The 17,324-nt window shown below is 42.0% G+C and overlaps 1 protein-coding gene across 1 annotated transcript in view; it reads right to left on the bottom strand.

The window, feature by feature from the left end:
* The window catches only part of HSF2BP (heat shock transcription factor 2 binding protein), a 72,836-nt gene that overhangs the window by 54,783 nt on the left and 729 nt on the right, over positions 1-17,324 (bottom strand). Inside the window, exon 2 of the mRNA XM_006758692.2 lies at positions 5,357-5,460. Within this exon, the coding sequence (XP_006758755.1) occupies positions 5,357-5,460 (104 nt within the window). The remainder of the gene's footprint in view (positions 1-5,356; positions 5,461-17,324) is intronic.

The raw sequence follows: 17,324 nt of genomic DNA, 5'->3' as shown, positions 1-17,324 counted from the left end.
CCCTGTCTCTGGAAGAGGCGACTCATGCTTGTTCACCCATGTTCACAGCAGCATTAGTCACAATAGCTAAAACGTGGAAGCAAGTCAAGTCTCAATGGATGAATAGATAAGCAAAATGTGATCTATACATACAAGGAACTATGACTCAGCCTTAAAAAGGAAGGAAATTCTTGATGCAACAATATGGATGGACCTTAAGAACATTATGCTAAGTGAAATAAGTCAGTCAAAAAAAGCTAAGAACCATATGATTTCACTCATGTAGGATATAAAACTGAAACTCATGAACACAAACAGCAGTGTGGTGGTTGCCAGAGGGAAAAGATGTGGGGGTAAACGGGACCCTAATATATGGTGACAGTAGAAGATTTGACTTTGAGGGGTGGGCACACAGTGCAATATACAGATCTTGTAACATAGGAACCCATACCTGAAACCTGTATGATATTAACCAATGTCACCCCAATAAATTTAATAAAAATAATAATAAAAGGAAATCCTAGGGCCCTTAAGAATATGCTAAATTGACTCTGCCAGTGCTTTATAAATGGAACAACAAAGGATGGATGACAGCACATCTATTTAAAGTATGGTTTACTGAATATTTTAAGCTCACTGTTGAGACCTACTGCTTAGAAAAAAGATTCCTTTCAAAATATTACTGCTCAGTGACAGTGCTTCTAGTCACTCATGAGCTCTAATGGGTATGTACAATGAGATAAATGTTGTTTTCATGTCTGCTAACACAACATCCATTTTATAGCCCATGGGTCCAGGAGTAATTTAGACTTTCAAGCCTTATGATTTAAGAAACGTTCCATAAGGCTCTAGCTACTATCGATAGGGATTCCTCTGACGGATCTGGGCAAAGTAAATTGAAAACCTTTTGGAAAGGATTCACCATTCTAGATGCCATTAAGGACATGTGTGATTCATTGGAAGAGATCAAAATATCAATATGAATGGGAATTTGGAAACTGATTCCAACCCTCATTGATGACTCTGGGGGGTTCAAGGCTTCAATGGAGGAAGTAATTGCAGATATGGTGGAAATAGCAAGAGAACTGGAATTAGATCCTGAGGATATGACTGAAATGCTGCAATGTGATGATAAATCTTTAACAAATGAGGATTTGCTTCTTACGGAAGAGAAAAGAAAATGGTTTCTTGAGATGGGATCCACTTCTGGTGAAGATGTTGTGAAGACTGTAGAAATGCCAACAAAGGATTTTAATAGTTGATAAGGCAGTAGCAGGGTTTGAGAGGACTGACTTCAATTTTGAGGGAAGTTCTACTGTGGGTAAAATGCTATCAAACACTACCACGTACTATAGAGAAATCATTTGTGAAAGGAAGAGTCAATCAATGCAGCAAACTTCATTGTTGTCTCATTTTAAGAAATAGTCACAAACACGCTGATCAGTCAGAAGCTGAGTTAAAAAGACCCTCTACCAGCAAAAGATTGCAACTTAGCCGAAGGCTTAGATGGATAATAGTTACATTTTTTAGCAATGAAGTATTTTTAGTTAAGGTACATAGATATTTTAGATGCAACGCTACTTAGTGCACACTTAATAGACTATAGTATGGTGTCAACTTTTATATGCACTGGGAAACCAAAATATTTGTGTGCTTGGCTTTATTGCAGTAGTCTGGAATGAAACCCAAAATATCTCCAAGGTAACTTGTAAATGTAAATATATACCATTTTCATGGACTGGAAGACTTGAGATTGGTAAACTGGTCATTCTCCCCAAAATTGATGTACAGAGTCAACACAATCCCTATCAAAATTTCAGAAGGTGGTGTTTTTTTTTTTTTTACAAGTTGATAATCTGAGTCCAAAACTGATATGGAAGTGCAAAAAAAAAAGTTTGAAAAAGAAAAACTGTTAGAGGACTAGCACTGATTTCAAAAACAAAAACTTATCATAAAGCTATAAAAATAAAACCAGTGTTGGATTGGCATAAGAATGAACACACAGATCAGTGAAACACTGACATTTATGGCAATCAACTTTAACATAGATGCCAAGGCAATTCAATGGAAAAATTATTGCCTTTTCAAAAAATGATGCTAAAACAACTAGATATTCAATTGTAAAAAAAAAAAAATTATATGTGATAAAACTGCCTAGAACTATGGGCGTACACACAAATGAGTGCATACAAAATTGGGGAAATACAAACAAATCCAGGTAATGCTGATAAAACCTACATAAACTCTGGGGATTATATCAATGTCGATTTCCTGGCTTTCAGTTTGTCCTGTAGTTATGCAAGATGTTACCACTGGGGGAAACTGTGTGAAGGTATAGGGAACTTCCCTGGACTTTTTACAACTTCCTATGAATCTGTAATTATTCCAAAATAATTTTTTACCATAAAAACTGGATTAGGGTGATAGTTTTACAACTGCATAAATTTACTAACAATCATCAAACTATTCTTGTATAACAGATGAATTTTGTGGTATATAAAATATATCTCAATAAAGCTGTTTAAAAATAAACATTAATCAAACCCTGATATATTTGCTTACTTAAAGTGAATATTGATACATAACAGGGTATCAAGTACAATACTTTCCAGGTTCCTTCAAACTCTGAAGTTATTTCTGATTTTAACTGAACTATACTATCAGTTAGTTTTTCTTTTAAAAGTTTTCTGAAATAATGTACAAAGTTTGCAACAATTTTCCTTTTATTACCATAAAAGTAGTAACTCTTTCCTACCAAATTAAAAATGTCAATAACAAAATGTGGAGTCCATACTTGTTAGTGTCCTGACTGTGAAAGGGGCATGTCAGAACAAAGCAACACACAGAGAGGACGAAACCACAGGTGAACCACTAAAAGGCCTGCTCCTCAAGAACACAGGGAACTGTACATTGTCTGCGATCACTTCACACAGAAAAGCCAGCCAGGCACTAAAAACGGGCAGCCAGCAGGTGGAAAGCCTCCTTCTAACCTTACAGTGACAGCACAGTCCTTCAAAAAGTCACCCAGCTACCCTCTGACAGTTTCACCTACACCATAAACGCTGGGCTCTTTCTCTTCTGGAGTTCAAAGGCTGCTTTGCCAGGACTCTCTGGGCCAGTCTCATAGATCACATCAAGGCCCAGCTGGCTTCCTCCACTGATCTGACTCAATCACACTGAGGAAACATCTCAACTGAGGTCAGGAGCCAAGTTTTCCTTGTTCCAGTCACCAGTCTAGGGCAGTTGGGTGCTACTGCTTTATGAATTTGAGTCCATTCTTTATCTGATCTCTTCTTTCATACTGGAATTAGTACCTTCCACCTTTCCCTAACGACTTTAATCCACGCTGGAGTACTTACTAGCAATACTCTAACTGAGGATCTAGCTAGCCTCTGGATTCTTTCCTGGTTCCTCAACTCTAAAATAAGCTTCCAGAGTCCGGCACATGATCTGTGTAGACCTGGACAGAGACCACAGAAAAGGCAGCTGCCAGTTCTCCACAGCAAGGAGACATGGTCTTGTTACACAAACTTGTATTACACTGGGGGGCCTACTAAACAGCAAACTTCACTGGAAACAGTTTAACCTAAAATATCCCCACTTCTGCCCTGGCCAATGTTTCTCGGTGGTTAGTGTCAGCCCAAATGAGCACCTTAGAGTCTCGGGTTTGAATCTGAGTCAAGGGCACATACTTGGGCTGCAGATTCGATCCCCAGTCCTGGTTGGGGCATGTGCAGGGCGCATATGGGAGGCAACCAATCGATGTGTCTCTCATATTAATGTTTCTCTCTCTTTCTTTCCTTCTCTCCTTCTCTTCCTCCCTTCCACTCTCTCTAAAAAAATCGATGGAAAAAAGGATTAACAAATAAATAAATAATAAAATAAAATATTCCCAATTCAACTAAGATCATCGTGAAGGCAACAACACGCTGGTGATGTGAAGCTGCTTTACCAAGGCCCTTTCATCCTCTATACGGGCACTAGTAGAATGGTTTATTTTTAAGCATTACAGCCAACATGCCAGCAAAACATGCATTTTCTCTATGCTTTCAACTTAAAAAAAAAAAACAGGAAATCTAAGATTCTGTTCCAATGTAAGCTTCAACAAGGATGTCTCAGCAATTTAAGAAGGAACTGAACCAATGAATTGCATTGTTAACATTGGTCAAATTCCTTCTTGCCTATTGGTCAACCTCTTTCTGACCATGATACTTCAGGCCCAGACACTGCCATTTTAGTTTATCACGATCTACACAGAATACAGCAAAGCTAAAATTTAACCTTTCACTATGTGATGTTCCACCTAACCCAGTTTTAAGACTAAACCGTTTTCCCTAACCTTTTCTACTTGCTCAATATTAAAGCCTATAAAAATTCCCCTCGTTTTGGAAAACCTCTTTACAGCCACATTCAGAATTCCTTCACATGAGAAGACGGTATGAAATAAAACTTTGTACACAGGGAGGGGTCATTCCTGCAAGTTAGTAGTACCTGCTGCCCCAGCTGTGCTGGAAGAAGCAAGTGAGATGCAAGGACAGTCACTGACCACCTGCCAGCATGGAGTAAACAATACACACTAGTTAGTTATTACTAGTACAATTATTGTTTTACTATTCAAAAATAAGAATACATTCAAGCCCAGCCGACATGGCTCAGTGGTTGAGCATCAACCTATGAACCAGGAGAGGTCACAGTTGATTCCTGGTCAGGGCACATGCCCAGGGTTCAGGCACAATCCCCAGTGTGGGGCGTGCAGGAGGCAGCCAAGCAATGCTTCTCTCTCTTCATTGATGTTTCCATCTTTCTCTCCTCTCCTCTCCTCTATGAAATCAGTAAAAATATATATGTTAAAAAAAATACATATTCAAGCTCCAAATTTTACCAGGAGGGGTAGAATAGTTCATTTTACAGTAGAAGAAATTTCTTCCATTCCAAAAGTAAAAATTAATGTGTAATTTTCAAGAAATATTGTTAGTCTCCCCTAATATTAAATAAAATTGGTTAATTTTAAATATCCATAAATGATCCCTAAATTAAAAAATATTTTATTTAATACATCACCTCTGATTATAAATTATGTGTACAATATTTTTCTTCAATAGTTTTATTATGAATTTTTATGTTTTGGAATGGCCTTTTAAACATAAAAATTAACGGTGACTATTAAAAAGCGCCAAGTAAATAATCTCCACAATAGACAGTTATAAAATCCAAATGTTCAACTATTTTCCAACCCATTCAAAATACATACATACATACATACATTTAAAAATACAATCTCCTGATCCTTAAAGACTAGAAAGACAAGTCGCCAACACCTCTGAGTAGACACAGCCACAATGCTGGTGTTTTAAGCAGCGACCTGTGAGCATCATACCTTCTTCTCTTTCATGCTGTCGGCTTGCACAGTCTCCAGGCGTGCTTTAAAGTGCTCACAATCCATTCTCAGTTGCTCTAATTCTTGCTCCTTCCTTTCTAGATCTACAAGAAATAGACATAAATACCTAGTATTTCAAATCACTAATCTCTCTTAAGCATCCATTTTACCTGATCTATTAGGAAAATCTACACTCATTTCTTAGGTAGTATTTGCATAACCAGTCCTTGAATAACCAATATTCTAAAAGTCCTGCTTTTTACATTTGCCAGTTTTTAGCCCATAGTAAACAGCACTTTTTTTGTTTTCTGTTTATAAGACCTCACTTTACTGCCAAACTTGTACTCAGGATCTAAAGTGTATATTTAAAGGACTGGAGGCAGGGCTGAGAAGCCCGACTGTCTCATGGCACAAACTTGTATCTGTTCCAGAAAAAGCAGAAGGCAGCTCAGTGGTAGACAGTGCCAGCCGGGGCTGATTCACAAAACTGGTCTCACCAGCGGGCAGAGTGACTCAGTGAGACAGCTGCAGTGGTAGTCAATGGAGGAGTGAGAAATGGTGATAGAGATGAGAAAAGGCCATACTGAAAGGTGGCGACTATGGAATACTTCCTCTACACCATATTCATTCGATGATTCAAACGGCCAACAAAGGTCCCAAAAGACATCCACGTTAATAAATTTGAAGTCAAAAGTATTATCACTTTAAATAGAAAGTATTATGGGGCAGAAATACTGGCGTTCAAAGATCAAAAAAATACGTAATTTAAATTTTTAACTGCCTAGATTTCAAGGGCTGAGAAATCATCAGTTTTTATGCTGCCATGTACCAAAATTAGGAGAGCAACTGTGCTCAGAGCTAACGGTGTTACTTCTCTGATTAAAGTAGCGATAGCTAAGGACAGTGATTCTCAGACTTTGAGAGGACTCCTTCAAACAGGCTGCTGATTCAGTAGGATCGAATTGGGCCTGAGACACTGCATTTCTTACAAGTTACCAGGTGAGGCTGATGCTGCTGGTCTGGGAACAGACTTTGAGGACAACTGCTTTGGGACAAGAGCCTAGTCTCTCATCACTAACTAAATGAAATCCACACAACCAATGACAGCAATCAAGGGAAGGAAGCCGTGGGAATACTAAAGGGTGGAAAAACAGAGGGTGGTGCCAGAGTCCCAGGAACAGACCCCTGAAAAATGGAACATGACTCCACCAAAGAGGAGAAATGTGGCCTCCAGACACTTCCTCCAATGATGAGCAGATGAAAGAGACCTTGGGGTCTCAGGGAGAAGCCCAAACAAGAAGCTCAGGGGTCCTGCCAAGAATAACACGGGCATCCAAAAAGCTCTGGAGAGTCTACATTTCGGAGATCCTTTACCCTGGAAGGAAGGTAAAACCTAAAGTTCAATATTCAGACAGAGATTATGAAATTGGCTGGCAAACCTTTTTTTAAAACACGTTTCTTATAAACTAAGATGAAGTAACATGCGACTATTTCTTCTCACTTAAATCAGTTTCTTTTCTGCCCTTTTATGATGTACGGTAGTATGCCACAATATGACTTTCACTGGAATTCTTTCTTTTGTCCCATAATCCTGGCCACACAAGAAAACAACTATCAATCAAGTGCTATGCTTGGAAAACTGCATGGTTGACTTTTGTAACAATGCTAAATGAAAATATGTATGTGTATATATTACTTATAATTATGTATGAAATACAAACTGGTCACAAGGAAACAAAATGAAAGGAAGATAAAATTATTGATAGCGTAAATTCTTTGCAGTTAACTTTTAAATGTTTCTTCTATTATTAAACTGTATATTACTCAAACATGGTAATGAAAATAGGAAATTGCAACTCTACAAGCCATGTTATCACGTGTAAAAATCTGTAGAGCCCTAACCGGTTTGGCTCAGTGGATAGAGCGTCGGTCTGCAGACTGAAAGGTCCCAGGTTCGATTCTGGTTAAAGGGCATGTACCTTGGCTGTGGGCGCGTCCCCAGTGGGGGGTGTGCAGGAGGCGGCTGATGGATGTTTCTTACTCATCGATGTTTCTAACTCTCTATCCCTCTCCCTTCCTCTCTGTAAAAAATCAATAAAATATATATATATTTAAAAATAAAAAAATAAAAATCTGTAGAAATTTAACCACCCAAAAGACTTTCATTATGGTAATTTCATAATCTCTCACTCTGTATAGCTGTACACCACTCACTGTAAGTTAACGTGACCATGGGACAGGGTTAAATTCAGCCCGTTCTACCACAGGCCACCTCCCAGAACTCAGTGTCAGGGATGCCGCCCACACTGCAGGCTCGCCAGGGGAAGCAGTGCCTTTCCGCGGTGTGAGGCCGCCGCCTTGTGGCCAGATGGGAGCACTGCCGCTGCCACGCCTCCTGACAAGACCCCCACCTTGCACTTTCTTTTATTTATTTATTTATTTGATTTAAACAAGAAATTTTTTCTCCCATAGTTCTAGAGGTTACAATTCTGAGATCAAGGTGTCAGTAGAGTGGTTACTACTGAGAGCTGCAAAGACCTCTATCCTTAGTTCATCTTCTTTTGGCCTATTCACATCGTCTTCCCTCTATACATATTCCCGTGTCCAATCCCTGTTTTTATAAAAAACATACATCATATGTTGAATTAGAATTGATCCTAATTACCTCACTTTAACTCTATTATCTCTGTAAAGACCCTGTCTCCAAATAAGGTCACATTCTGAGATACTGGAGGTTAGAACTCAACATAAGAATTTGGACCACCTTGCATTTTCAACTTGGCCCACAGCATGCCTGCCATCTAAAACACCTCAAGGGCACAGATGTTCATGTTTTGTTTTCTAATACATCCCAAACGCCTACAACAGTATGTGCCACATAGTAGGCACTTTACAAATACTTGTCACAAAAATAAATTTCACTTCTTTATGCATTCCTTCTGCTAGTCCTTCAATAAAAAAGACAATCACTTTAATTATATGTCTCATTCTTCTGTTATAAGAATATGTTATTTCTTTAAAATCACAGAAATAATATGAACAGTAAATGATATACTAGTGGAGACATTATCTACCCAGCCTCACTATTAGAACAGGAAAGGGGCTGCCACTAAGCCTATACTGTACTTCAACAGTTATCCTTTAGCATTCAAAATGAAGAAGAAATCTCCATTTAACTGTTAACCGAATGAAGGGTGGCCCAGAAAGACTACAATATTTATATAGAAACAATATAAATCACAGGCCATTTCAACACCTATATATCTTCTGAATTTTACAATTCTTTTTGATAGTTTTAATAACATGAGAATGACTGTATCTCTTAATGCTCACAGGAAAGGTATAGATAACTATAAATGAAAACATTAATCAAAGAAATTTAAACTATACAAAAAGGATCAATTTCTTCTACCCCTTTTTTATCATCTGACATAGTTATAAATTTACCAGTTGTTCATATTATGAAAATTTGTTTCCATCAAAATAACTATGAAAAGAGTCTCAAATCCAAAATAAAGGCTTTTTAACACCCATTAATTTTTACCTTCTTATCACGTTCTAATAGGTTTAGAAAAGAATTTAGAATTAGCTACTGACGGATTCCATCTGTAGTTGAGCTGAGATTTGGAGGGTGTTGTTTGTTTCCAGCACAAAGTATGGGCTTCCCCCGCAATCCAAAAGTAGAGCTATTCCTATGAAACCATCATAAGCCAAAATGGCATAAAGTGAACAAACAATTACCTGAGGACACATCTTGCATATAGATGCACAAAATAAATGGATATAAAGCCTGGATGCTAACAGATACAGTTGAAAGTTCTGGCAGCTTGATGCTGAAATGCTGAGTGTGGTTCCCAGCAATGGGAAAAAAAAAAAATGAGGGACATCTGTAATACTCTCAACAGTATTTTTTAAATTTTTAATTAAAAAACAACAACAGGATTCTCCAGTTTAAAATAAATTATTGAGCCTTAATCAGTTTGGCTCAGTGGACAGAGTGGACTGAAGGGTCCCAGGTTCGATTCCGATCAAGGGCATGTACCTTGGTTGCGGGGACATCCCCAGTAGGGAGTGTGCAGGAGGCAGCTGATCGATGTTTCTCTCTCATCAATGTTTCTAACTCTCTATCCCTCTCTCCTCCTCTCTGTAAAAAAATCAATAAAATATAAATAAATAAGTTATTGACACCCACTGAGGCAGGAATAACTCCCTCACTGCTGAATGAATACACCCAAGGAGGAGAACATGGGGGGTGGGCTAACTTTCATGCCTCAGAACTGCAATTCACACCCAGGTCAGACCTATTCCAAACCTCCCTACACCTTTTCCAAATTCATGGGCGTCAGTGTCTGAGCCAGAATGGAAGTGCTGGGCCAGGAACAGTGCTTTCTTCAGGACACCAAGTGTTAAGCAAACCCTCCACCTGAGGAGGTCCTCTTTATCGCGGGCACCCGAGCTGTGCACTGTCCCAAAGAGGATCCCACTTTAAGACTTACACTTCCTGTGAGGTAAGCCTAACTGTCCTCATTTCATAGACAGGGTAATACCAGGCACATGAGTTAGACGCAGGATACGGATTACTCCCACATCTCTGTATTTCCATTGCTGAGCTCTGCCCTTACTTCCGTACCAAGATGTATCATTTCTTCATATCTCCCTCCAACTCCATCCATGTGGCTATAATCCCAAACCTTCCTCAGTGAGCACACTCTCATTAATACTCCATCTTCCATCCAATCCCTCAAGCCTATCCTATACTCAGATACAAAAATCATTCCCCTGAAAACATAATTTTAATGACTATTCTATGTCATTTTCATGTCATTATTTCCAGTTGCTTCTCGTTTCAAATTAAAAACAATAACTCAGGATTATTTTATCTTCTATAAGCTTCTCACACTTACTGACCTCAACTATACCTGACTCTACTATACCTCAACCCTTGCTTCATATGTCAAGCAGAAAAAATTAGCTCATTAACCCACAATCAATCCTGCTTACTCCTTTTTGTGACTTTCATACATGACATCATTCTAGTCTAAAAGTTTCCACTTTTCTAAAAAATCATGCCTCTCATTCCCTATAGATTCTCTGGCCGCACCCTTGTCAGTGTTATTCCAAAATCCACCACTTACCTGCCCACTTTCCCAAAGGGAGTTACTATGCTAGAGTCACAATGAAGTCCCGTATCTACTTGATACTTATCAGTGTAAGTCCTTTGGCTGACTTTTAAACAAGTGATCCGTTTTTACTCCGTGGGGTCCATTCTCTGTACCATGGCTCACATGATTAGTCTAGGAAGACAGGCCTCTGGGAAGGCCCAAAAGGGCCAACAAACCTAATCCTTATTTTAAAAGGGGGAGGGGTGTTTTTGTTTTCTTTCGTATTACCCAAGTGGTAAGAACTTAAGAGCCCAAATTAGGTAAGGCACTTTAGGTCAGGCTTAGGCCAGAGAAGCAGATGTCTCCAAGGGTCAGCTGAAGTTCAAGTTCACAGTAAAGCCTCCTACAACCACCCCAATCCACTCTGATCTCTCTCTCTCTCTCTCTCTCTCTCTCTCTCTCTGTTAATTCTCACCCAAGGATATTTTTCCCCACTGATTTTCAGACAGAGTGGAAGGGAGACACACTGATTGGCTGCCTCCTGCACAAACCCCAACCAGGGCTGGGATCAAACCTGAAACCCAGGTACATGTCCTTGACTGGGAATTGAACCCATTCCTGGGCCAATACTCTATCCACTAAGCCACACCAGCCAGGGCAATCTTTTCTTTCTCTTAGCACCTAGTTTCCTGTAGTACATATACTAGTAGCTTCATGAGATACGGCTATAAATTAGGAGGGTGGGCAGGGCGGTTTCTCAGGACCAAGTAGTCAGCCAGGCACAGAACATATAAACAGGGGCTCTGTACTCCCACCAACTTGTACCTTAAGATGGGAATAAAACCATTTTGTCTGAAGGAAGAGTACAGAATGCTCTGACAACATCTAAAAAGTGATGCATCATAACTAGGCAGACAGATAAGGAAGTGAGACTGTATCTGAGGCTGAGTAAAGCAACATCCAGCCTTTCCAACTATGGCACAGTTTGGTTCAGGTTTTAGGGTGGGAGTGGATTTTGGTGGGTTCTCTGCTTAGTTTTTGGTCTTTATCCTAAGAGCAAAGAGAAGCCACTGAAGACTTAAGCAGGGGAATGAAACAGTAAGACAACTGTTAAAAATGCTCAATGTCACTTATCATCAGAGAGATGCAAATTAAATCCACAATGAGGTGTCATCTCACACCTGCCAGAATGGCTACAGTCAATAAATCAAGAATTGCTGGAGAGGATGTGGAGAAAAGGGAACCCTACTACACTGCTGGTGGAAATGCAGACTGGTGCAGCCACTGTGGAAAACACTATGGAGTTTCCTCAAAAAAGTAAAACTGGCACTATCTTTTGATCCAACCATCCCACTTTTGGGAATATATCCTAAGAATACCGAAATACCAATCAGAAAGAATATATGCACAGCAACACAATTTATAATAGCTAAGATCTGGAAACAGCCCCAAGTGCCCATCAGTAGATGAGTGGATAAAAAAGCTGTGGTATCCTATATAATAAAAGCCAAATATGCAAATCAACCAAACAGCAGAATGACTGGTTGTTATAATGCTCACTGACCACCAGGGGGCAGTGTGCTCCCAAAGTGGGAGCGCCGCCCAGGCAGAAGCCAGGCTCATGGCTGGCAAGTGCAGTGGCAGTTGGGGGGCCAAGTGGTAAGGAGCAAGGAGTCCCAGACTGCAAGAGGGATGTCTGATGGCCGGCTTGAAAGAGCTGCCCCCTGGTGGTCAGTGGGCTACCACAGTGGGAGCGCTGCTTGGCTGACCAGGATGAGCGGCTGCTCCTGCCGTGAACACCAGGCTGACAGGCAGGAACCTGGGCTGCGATCTTCAGCTCCTCACCCCAGGCTCCTCCTCCTCATTCCCTGCCGCCTCCTCCGGATGCCCACAGGCTGTGCAGAGCAGCCGCTGGGCTCGCAGAGCTGACCCTGGAGGCTGGGAGACAGGTTCATGGCGACTGCGGGTTTGAGGCCTACTCCGCCGCCTCTCAGTGCTATTGTCCCTGAATGGGTCCCCTGGAGAGGTGAATGCTGGACCAGGGAACAGCCGCTCAGAGGGCAGATTCACAGCCACTCGGCTGACTGGGATGAATGGTGGCGCTATAGCAGGCGATCCCCACAGGCTACTCCCCGCACCAGTGCACGAATCCCATGCTCCAGGCCTCTAGTATTTATATAATGGAATACTATGCAGCTGTAAAAAAAAAAAATCTCTTACCCTTTGAGACGCCATGGATGGACCTGGAGATTATTACACTAAGTAAAATAAGCCAGTCAGAGAAAGACAAATACCACATGATCTCACTTATGTGTGGAATCTAATGAACAAATAGGTCCAGAGACATAGAAGCCTGGAACAGACTGACAAATCTCAGAAGGAAGGGGAGAGGAGGAGGTGGGAAGACATTAACCAAAGAACTTATATGCATATCTGCATAGCCCATGGACACAGACAATAGTAAAGTGAAGGCCTGGGGTGGGGCAGGAGCCAAGTGGAGGAAAGTAAAGGGATTGAGGGGAAGAGGGACATCTGTAATATTCTCAACACTAAAAATAAATTTTAAAAAATATAACCTCAGGTGAGGGTTAAAAAAAGACTGAATTGTTAAAAATTACTTGGGCTTCCCTGGCCAGGTCACTCAGTTGGTTGGAGCTTCATCCTGAAGATCCAAAGATTTTGAGTTCAATCCCCAGCCATGGTGCATATGGGAGGCAACCGATTGATGTTTCCCTCCCCCTTCTTCTCTCTAAACATATCCTCGGGTATTTTTGTTGTTGTTGCTATTAATCCTCATCTGAGGATATTTTTCCATTGATTTTTAGAGAGAGAAGAAGGTAGGGAGGGGAGAAGAGGGGGAGGGAGAGAGGGAAGGAGCAAGGAAGGGAGGGGATATACAGCAGGTGAAACACACAGATTGGTTGCTTCCTGCATACTCCCTGACCAGGGCTGGGGGTCAAACCTGCAAACCAGGCACATGCCCTAGACTGGGAATCAAACCCGAGACCCTTTGGTGCACGGGCTGATGCTCTAATCCAGTGGTTCTCAACCTTCTGGCCCTTTAAATACAGTTCCTCATGTTGTGACCCAACCATAAAATTATTTTCGTTGCTACTTCATTACTGTAATGTTGCTACTGTTATGAATCGTAATGTAAACATCTGATATGCAGGATGGTCTTAGGTGACCCCTGTGAAAGGGTCGTTCGACCACCAAAGGCGTCGCGACCCACAGGTTGAGAACCGCTGCTCTAACCAATGAGAACACTGGCCAGGGCTGGGGTGAGGATTTCTTTTTAATCTTTTTGTTTTTTCAAACATATTTTACTGGTTTTAGAGAGGGAGAGGGAGAGACAAACATCAGTGATGAGAGAGAATCATTGACTGGCTGCCTCCTGCACGCCACCTACTGGAGATCCAGCCTGCAACCCAGGCACGTGCCCTTGGCCAGAATCGAACCTGGGGCCCTTCAGTACGCAGGCCAACCCTCTATCCATTGAGCCAAACCAGCTAGGATGAGGATTTTTTTTTTTTTAATTACTTAGGCTACAGTGCATAGAACAGACTGGAGAGTGGCAATGAGTGAATGCTGCCAGGAGGCAGAGATTCAGGCAAAATGATGGGGGCCTGGACTCAGGTGGTGGCGGTGACAATGGAGGTAAGCTGACAAACTCAGGTTGCACCCGTGAGGGAAAATGTGTAGGACTTACTGGCAGACCAGTGAGGGTTGAATAGTGAGCAGGAGAAGTGGGCAACAAGGAGGATCCTCGATTGGTCTGTGTGTGGATGGTCTGGGGAGTCAGGCAGCACAGTTTTAGGTGAGGAGGGAGGATGGATATCATGAGGGGGGCTAATATAATGAGTCCAACGTAGAAAGTAAAAATGAGCCGAAACCGGTTTGGCTCAGTGGATAGAGCGTCGACCTGCGGACTGAAGGGTCCCAGGTTCGATTCCGGTCAAGGGCATGTACCTGGGTTGCGGGCACATCCCCAGTGGGAGTTGTGCAGGAGGCAGCTGATCGATGTTTCTTTCTCATCGATGTTTCTAACTCTCTATCTCTCTCTCTCCCTTCCTCTCTGTAAAAAATCAATAAAATATATTTAAAAAATAAAAATTAAAAAAAAGAAAGTAAAAATGAGCTTGCTCTGAGACAGTGAAACTCTGTCCTGCAATTGTCAGGCTGGGACAAGACACACAGTAAGCTAGCTGCCATGTTAACAGGAAACAATACTTCTCTCATGGACACACTGCAACTGTAAAGAGTCATAATGACCCTTCTTTCAGTGACTGCTAGTTTCTTATTCAGAGAAAGCTTATTCTGTAAAATCCCACACTACCAGAAATTTTACTTATACCAGTAAGAAGGAAACAGCCCACTCTCACCTACAGAGTCAGAATCACTGGGACCGAGCAGCAGCCTTGATCTCCAGCTAGCTGCAGGGATTCAAATAGGGATTTCTAGACACTAAGTGCTCATCGATGTACGTTTTGTAGTTTTCAAGGAAATGGGCCCTGGGTCCACTGCAGTGAGACCTGATGCTGACCCCTTGGCACACAGCCCTGCTTTGCTTAGAGGCCATCAGCACATGACTTCATTTGCACTTCACCTAACTCCACCTGCCCAAATGCTACAGCAGCTCTGTCCTTTCATTTTTGGCACGATGCCCCGGCTCCTCTGGGGTGTGGTCTCCCTCACTACAATGAGCCCATAAACCCGACCTTGGGAGACTACCAGGTCCTTTCTGATGGCCATAGACTGATTAGGCTAGGACAAACATTTAGAATTTTAAGTGATTGCCAAACACGTGAGAAAAAATACCGCACAGCAGTTAGGGCCTGAGCCTGGAGGCGGTCTGAGCTAGAGATAAATGCAGGGCCACTGACACCAAGATGGTAACTGAAGCTGTGGGCAGAGACTGCACACAGGGAGGCCATGGAGTGAGGAGAGAGTGGGCCTAGGCCTGAGCCTCAAGAAACTCCATTGGCTGACAAAGAAGGATGAGTCAGCAGAGGAAAGTGAGAAGAAATGGCTTGAGAGATCAGTGAGGAAAGAGGTGACTACATGGCATGGGAAAGGACAAGATCTCCTGAAGCAGTGGTGGCGAACCTCTTGAGCTCGGCGTGTCAGCATTTTGAAAAACCCTAACTTAACTCTGGTGCCATGTCACAGATAGAAATTTTTTGATATCTGCAACCATAGTAAAACAAAGACTTATATTTTTGATATTTATTTTATATATTTAAATGCCATTTAACAAAGAAAAATCAACCAAAAATATGAGTTTGCGTGTCACCCCTGACACGCGTGTCATAGGTTCGCCATCACTGCCCTAAATTCTAACATTGATCATGTCACCAGACTCATGGGTGGCCCTGGCTTTTGTGAGCACAATTTGATTTTGGTAGAGGACTGATCTCCAAAGACTGACCCATGCTCATCTGTTCATGAGACCCTGGTACACTTTTCCGAATGCCAGTTTTACTAATGTGCAGGTTGCCACTCTATGCTACCAGTTACACTTTCCTTCCTTTAAGATAAATGCAGTTGGGATGACTGACTGTTCTCAGAAGGTTGCTAGATGAGCAATGCATCAGAACTGGGAAGTTTAAGAAGCCAATGATCTGAAGCCATGGTAACCAGTGACATGGACATATCCAGCAGGATCCTGATGGGAAACAAATCAACCCAGATGTTGAGACTTTATGGGATCGCAAAGATAAGAGACCCAACAGGGACAGTGAAGCACCCAGGGACTAGCAATGACCCTCAGCTGAAGGAATGAGGGGAGGAAACGGTATTACTGGAGCCCAGTGAGAGCTGAGACTGTGGAGGCTCTGATGCCTTCCATTGGGGAGCCCTGCTGGCAGCGAGGGAGCCAGAGGCAAGCATTCTGCAGGAACCTACAGCACCTGGCAGAGGAGCGTGGATCTGAGGATTCCAGAGAGATAGCAAACGGGGCAGGGAGTTATGGCGACCATGAGCATTCTCCCAGCTAACTGAATGTGCCTGCCCCCTGACCAAACACATCTGCACAAACCAGAAACTTGTTCTGTTAAGATAACTTCTTGCCTGGACTAGTGCTAGAAACACAACCTACACCCCCTCGATGCACCTTTTCTACAGGTGATGGCAAATAGATGCATTGTGGTGAGTCAACCTTAACCACTGAAAGTTGACTGATTATAATTCAGCTTCAATTAGGCAAGTGCTGAATCAATCCTAGAATATCTCCAGGAACATCAATAGGCTCCTGGATTGATATCTTATGTGACAGCTCAGCTCTCATCATCGAAATGGACAAGGGCTAGAAACTGACCAACCCATCAACCTAGAGACAAGCAAGCACACATTCAGCCATCTCTACAGATGCATTTAACTGCATGGCAAGATCCTGAACTTCCACCGGTAAGGACTTAATTTTTGGAGCAGAGTTTTTAAATTATAAAAAATAGCCCTGGCTGGTTTGGCTCAGTGGATAGAGCGTTGGCCTGTGGACTGAAGGGTCCCAGGTTCGTTTCCGGTCAAGGGCACGTACCTTGGTTGCGGGCACAACCCCAGTAGGGATTGTGCAGGAGGCAGCTGATCGATGTTTCTCTCTCATTGATGTTTCTAACTCTCTATCCCTCACCCTTCTTCTCTATAAAAAATCGATAAAATAGATTTTAAAAAAAAGTTTGCCCATGTTGTGATTTCCTGAACTCCACCCATATCTGCAAATCTCCTGAAAGCTTGAGGGGAGAGACCTTGAGGGAGGAGCTGTTAAATACACCCAGATATCTGCACATAATGTGTATTTCACCACCCCAGAAATGTAGCCTGGTACACTGGCGGGCATGAACTGCCACTTCAACAGCTGCAGAAGAGAA

The sequence above is a fragment of the Myotis davidii genome, unplaced genomic scaffold (assembly GCF_000327345.1).
Source record: "Myotis davidii unplaced genomic scaffold, ASM32734v1 scaffold975, whole genome shotgun sequence".
NCBI classification, from domain to species: domain Eukaryota; kingdom Metazoa; phylum Chordata; class Mammalia; order Chiroptera; family Vespertilionidae; genus Myotis; species Myotis davidii.
This window is presented reverse-complemented; position numbering and strand designations above follow the sequence as displayed.